A 5,635-nucleotide genomic window follows, 5' to 3' on the forward strand; every position below is an offset into this window, starting at 1 on the left:
CACAGGGTGGGAGCTGGAATTGGCCGGGGTGTGTCAAGTTCTCCCGCAGCTGGGGCCCGAGTGACGCATCCCGAGTCCCGCCTCCCCAATTGGACCAGTGACGCAATCGAGGATTCCCTCTACGCAAGTACTCCAACTACCTTTAAAACTCGCGGGAGAGCCGGTCCCCATTCCCCTCCCACCGCCCACCTGGCTGGGAGGACGCCGGACCTTGTAGTCCGTCGCGCTGTCCTTCTCCTGCCTGGCCCAGCGGAGACGCCCTAGTAAAACTGCCGATCCCAAAAGGCAATGGGCGCTCCTCTCCACGCCAAGGCGAAATCAGATGGCAGAGTGGGGCTAGAGTGGGCGGGGGAAGGGGGACTCGTGGCGGGGTGCTGGGATTCAGTGGCCAGAGGATTCAAATTGCCAGAGAAGCCGGCACCTTCCAGCAGGTAAGGTCATTCCTTCCCGTCCAGCCCGCGTCCAGCCGGCTGTCTCGGGGGCGGATCCCTGAGCCAGCGCTGCCTCCGCTCAGCGCCGCAGAGCTGAAGTGACAGCCGGTGCTCAGAGTTGTTACTATCAATTGTGTTCTTTGAGTTGTCAACTGCAGCCTGCGTGGGGAACGCAAGAAGGGGGGCTCAGATGGGTCGCGGGGTCACTTCTTCGGACTTTCGGGGTCTGGACAGGGTGGGGGCTCCCCGAGCGCCGGGAGGCGCCCGCGGCCAGGTCTGTCCTGCCTCCGGTTCCATCTCGATCTAAGTGACACCTGAAAGGGGGCGAGCCCTCCCTAACTCGAGAGGTAATTCGGCAGTTTGGTTCGTAAAGAATAGGCAGAAAGGGGATAGGTTTCTAGGCATCCAGGCAAAACTAGACTTAGAAGAAAGATGTCTAGTGGGATTTTAGGACCGTCACCAATGTACCCCCCCCCCCCACACACACACACCACTGTTAAATTCAAAAGCCTTCTTCTGCCTCCTGTGGAGTAAGTAATGAGAAGGCGCATTTTATTCCCCAGTGAGATCCTGGAAGTGGAAACAAATAGCAATGTTCTCCTAATATGAGATTCTTTTCAAGAATATGGTGGTTTGGCTTTGGTTTGTTTTGATGATGAGACGGGGAGGTGCATCACAAAAACTTGGGGATGACTCATAAAACTTGTTTTTACCTCTTTGGTTTTTCACTTTCCCAAAGCCTCAAGAGAAAGTCCTCTGTTGCATGAATACAGGCACTAAAATTCTGACCACCAGTTACTTTGGATCATAAACAACCAACTGAACGGGAGCAACTGTGGCCTTGGTAAATCCAAAAACTTGTGGGTGAATAGTTCATTTGGAAATGGGGAATTGTCACGAGCTAAGTTAAAAGAAGTATTTAGCTGTATTTCAAACCCCTTCTCTAACACCATCACTCTCTACTATAGAAGAAAGTGCAAAATGAAATAAACCAATTTTAAGTATAAGCTGTCTTTATATGCAAAAAAAAAAAATAAATAAAAAAAAAAAATAGCTGCATGCTTTCAACTGATTTTGGAAGCCTATACCATACACTTCAGGAAAATGAGCTGAAACTGGACTTTTTTTTCAGTTAGGAAAAAAAACACCTATATTCATTATTTTAACTTATAATTACTTGTACACAAAACACTTTCAATATAGTAACTGGTGATAGAAGTAAAGGTACAAGATTAGTTTTCTGTTTACTTGTTTTTAACATTTTATTGAATTTATTGTGGTGACACTGGTCAATAAAATTACATAGGTTTGAGGGGTACAATTCTACAATTCTATAATATATCATCTGTATATTGTATTGTGTGTTCACCACCCCAACTGTTAGTTAACTGTACCTAGCTGAATTATAAACATTGTTTATAGTGGTTGGTCACTGTTGCTTGATAGCCTCAGTGACTATTATCCTTGCTTGATAATTAATTGTGCAAGTAGGATAACTTCAAGAGACCATTTCTAAAATACTCATCTTGAAATTGAATATTTGAGTCTTTGTGTCATTGTAACCCTCTTATTCATTTCAGATAGTATTTGTGTCAAATGTGAGTACCTGCCCATTAGGCACAAGTTGGTAAACAATTATTATATAAACTATAAATGTCCATCAGGTTTATGATGAGGTTGCAAATTGTAGGTGAAGACCTTAATGACAAGGCATCAGTTCCCACAGACAGTTGAGTATTCAGGAGCTTAATAGAATTGAATCCCACGTATTTTTAAAGGTACTTTCAATAAATAGTTGGAATGTGTTCTCACAATAGGCATTTCTACTAAACTGAATAAATCATAATCTGTGAAGAATCACTTCCTTTTTTTTAAGACCATGTGTTTTGAGAGCAAGCAGAAAGACAGATGTTTACTAACAAACCCATTTATTAACAATATTAAAAAGAAGAAGAAAAGTAACAGTTGTCGAGTGTCTCCAACGTGCACTGCAGAAGTGAGGCTAGAATGATTCACATGTATCCCTGTTAATCCTAGCAAGAACATACACGTGAGGAGCATTATTGGCCCCATTTTACAGATTGAAAAGCTCAAGTCAAGAAAGTTAAAGTTTTTAAAGTAATTCCTAAAAAGTTATCTGGCTCAAAGTGGGACCCATAGTCTGATTTGAAGAGACTAACTTTAAACTCTGCCTTTTAGGTTACCTGTGAAGATTACATAAAACATCAGGCTAAGCAGAATAACTCTAAAAGGACCATAATTCAAGAGTTTCTGATATAGAATTGAACTCTGTGAATACTGAGGGGGAAAAATGAATCAAAATAACATTTTTATGTCGCTGCCTGAAGAAGTTACTTTACAGATTTTCAGTCAGCTGGACATTCAGAGTTTGTGCAGGGCTTCATTGACATGCAGGAGCTGGAATGACACAATAAGAAACAATGATTTCTTATGGAAACCTCATTGCTTGGCTCTACGAGCTGTGTGTGAACGAGAAGTAGATGATGATCGAAAAAGTGGTTATTCCTGGAGGGTAAGTTTAATTATTGTGGTCTGCAGTGTTATTAACAACTAGAGGCCCGGTACATGAAAATTCATGCACTGGAGAGGGGGGGGGGCCCTCAGCCCAGCCTACTCCCTCTCACATCCGGGAGCCCTCAGGGGCGGGAGGCAACCCGGAGATCAGGATAAGGCAACGCCCATCACACCTCTACTGCTGCCATTCTCAACAGCTCAAGCCTCGGCCCGCCCTGGTTACCTGAGCACCAGGTGGCCCTGGGCAGCCACCATCCAAGGCTTGCCTATGACTCGGGACGGCCCTGGGCAGCTGGGGACTGAGAGGACTGGGCACCACCATCTTGTGGCTGTGGGCACCACCATCTTTGAGGGCGGGCCAGTCAATTAGCATATTCCCTCCTTATTGGCTGTGGACAGCACCACCTTTGAGGGTGGGAAATCAATTAGCATATTCCCTCCTTATTGGCTATGGGTACGCCATCTTTGAGGGAGGGGCAGTCAATTAGCATATTTCTTCCTTATTGGCTGCGGGTGCCACCATCTTTGCAACAGTTTGAGCGTCAATTAGCATATTCCCTCTTTATTAGGTAGGATATGGTGGTAGGTGTGAACCAAACTCTACTTTCTGCTTGGAGGAGGTAAGATTTCCTATAGAGAATGACATATAGAGTGTGTTGACTTTTGAACTTAAAGTTGAATTATTATTCTTTTCCTGCAAACCACACTATCTCCCATCCATCCTTCAACATTTTTTCAATCTTAAATTTGGGCATTTTCTTCTGTTAACCAGAAGGAAAATGACTACTTCTTTTAACTTCACATTATCCAATACCCCAGCAAACTCCATTGTTCACACTGTATATGTACACATATACATGTATATCTATACATACACACAAACACACACACAAATTTAGTAGTATATGTGTAGATCAATGTAAAAACTTAATCTTATATTCAGCCCTGTCAATCAGCTTTTCTGGTTTAAAACAAACTCAACTCACCAGGCAGCAACATACTACCTTTTGTGACGATGCTGGTTTACCTCTTTCAGGACACACTACTGAGGAATTACAAGAAGAGTCAAGTAAAACATTCTTGGCTAAGTGGCAGATACAGCAACATAGATTTGTCTACTCTCCTGTCAGAAACAACCATGTGCCCAATGGATAAAGAAACCTGGGGTGAAATTTTAGAAGCAGAACTGAATAGATCAGAGATTAAAAATGACAGCAGAGTAAGTGGATGCGACACTAACAAGAACAAACTGGAATGATCCTATATAAGAAAAGGGAAACATGTAAATTGACAATCCCTCCGCTACACTCACCAGCCAATCAGGAGTGAGTATGCAAATTAAGCTGATAAAGATGGCAGGTTAATTTGCATATGCAGGTGTCAAGTGCCTAGGGAGGCAAGACCGCTGCACCAAGCTACGCCCCCGGGCTACAGGGACCTTCTGTGAATATATGCTAAGAATACCAAACTACCAATCAGAAAGATGGTATGCAACCCTTGGGTCTTGGGTTTGATTCCAGTCAAGGGCACATGCGTGGGTTGCAGGCTCGATCCCCAGTATGGGGTGTGCAGGTGGTAGCTGATCAGTGATTCTCTCTCATCATTGACTAGAGGTCCAGTGCACAAAATTTTGTGCACTCGGGGGGGTCCCTCAGCCCAGCCAACCCCCTCTTGCAGTGTGGGACCCCTCGGAGGATGTCCACCCGAGTGGGGACCCTCACCCCATGAAGTTTTGGCCAGCCTGGGTGAGGGGCTGATGGCTGTTTACAGGCTGGCCACACCCCCTTTAGGGTCAGGGGGAGGTCCCCACTGGGGTGCCTAGCCAGTCTGGGTCAGGGGCTGAGGGCCGTTTTCAGGCTGGCCAAGCATCCTGGTGACGTAAGCTCCCAGCGTCTCCTTTTCTCTTTTTCTTCTTTTATTCTGGGATTTCTTTACCTTCTATAATTGAAACTTTCTTGCCTTTAGCAGAGGCCTGCGGAAAGCTTGGATTCCCCCATCGACAGGGGCAACCCATTCCTGCTCGCTCCAGCTCCGTGGCCACAGCTGGCGGAAAGTAGGCATCTGGAGTTTATTTACCTTCTAGAATTGAAATTGTGTTGTTTTCAGTGGAGCTCAGGTGGGGAAGCTTGGCTTCCTCCATCACTGGAGCAAGCAAACGTCCTGCTTGCTCCAGCTCCGTGGCTGCTGGCCACCATCTTGGTTGGGTTAATTTGCATATAGTCGCTCTGATTGGCTGGTGGGCATGGCTTAAGGTGTAGCAAAGGTACGGTCAATTTGCATTACTGTCTTTTATTAGTATAGGGTCTTTCTATCTCTCGCTTCCCTCTGAAATCAATAAAAATATATTTAGAGAGAAACCAAGATGGTGGCATAGGTAAACACCGGAGTTTGCTGCCTCGAACAACCACTTCAAAAATATAACAAAAAGATGGAAAGGACATCATCCAGAACCACAGGAAGGCTGGCTGAGTGGAAATTCTACAACTCGAAGGAAAGAGAAAAGCATACCGAGATTCAGAGAAGGCGCAGTGCTGAAGTAAAATACTAAGGTGCGGAGGTGCATGCGGAGCGGGCTGGCGGCTGAGGGCGTGGTTGTCGTTTTCAATCTGGAGGGAGTCTCAGGCTCTGAGTTCCAGTTCCAGGTGAGTCTCTAGGGACCCAGACTCATA

General features: G+C 45.3%; 1 protein-coding gene across 3 annotated transcripts; it reads left to right on the top strand.

The window, feature by feature from the left end:
- The first annotated feature begins 369 nt into the window (after positions 1 to 369).
- LOC132213270 (F-box only protein 48-like) lies at positions 370 to 4,760 on the top strand. Of its 3 annotated transcripts, none has more exons than XM_059659587.1 (5): positions 370 to 431; positions 1,171 to 1,275; positions 2,631 to 2,964; positions 3,536 to 3,586; positions 4,003 to 4,760. In XM_059659587.1, exons 3-5 carry the CDS (start codon positions 2,743 to 2,745, stop codon positions 4,222 to 4,224), a joined length of 495 nt encoding a protein of 164 aa, XP_059515570.1. In that variant the 5' UTR covers positions 370 to 431; positions 1,171 to 1,275; positions 2,631 to 2,742; the 3' UTR covers positions 4,225 to 4,760. The 3 variants fall into 3 exon arrangements, 2 of the variants coding, with proteins under 2 accessions (XP_059515570.1, XP_059515571.1); XM_059659588.1 differs by lacking the exon at positions 370 to 431 and adding an exon at positions 466 to 778; XR_009447933.1 differs by lacking the exon at positions 3,536 to 3,586 and having other exon boundaries at positions 3,910 to 4,139.
- Positions 4,761 to 5,635: the final 875 nt, after the last annotated feature.

The sequence above is a fragment of the Myotis daubentonii genome, chromosome 12 (assembly GCF_963259705.1).
Source record: "Myotis daubentonii chromosome 12, mMyoDau2.1, whole genome shotgun sequence".
Classification (NCBI taxonomy): domain Eukaryota; kingdom Metazoa; phylum Chordata; class Mammalia; order Chiroptera; family Vespertilionidae; genus Myotis; species Myotis daubentonii.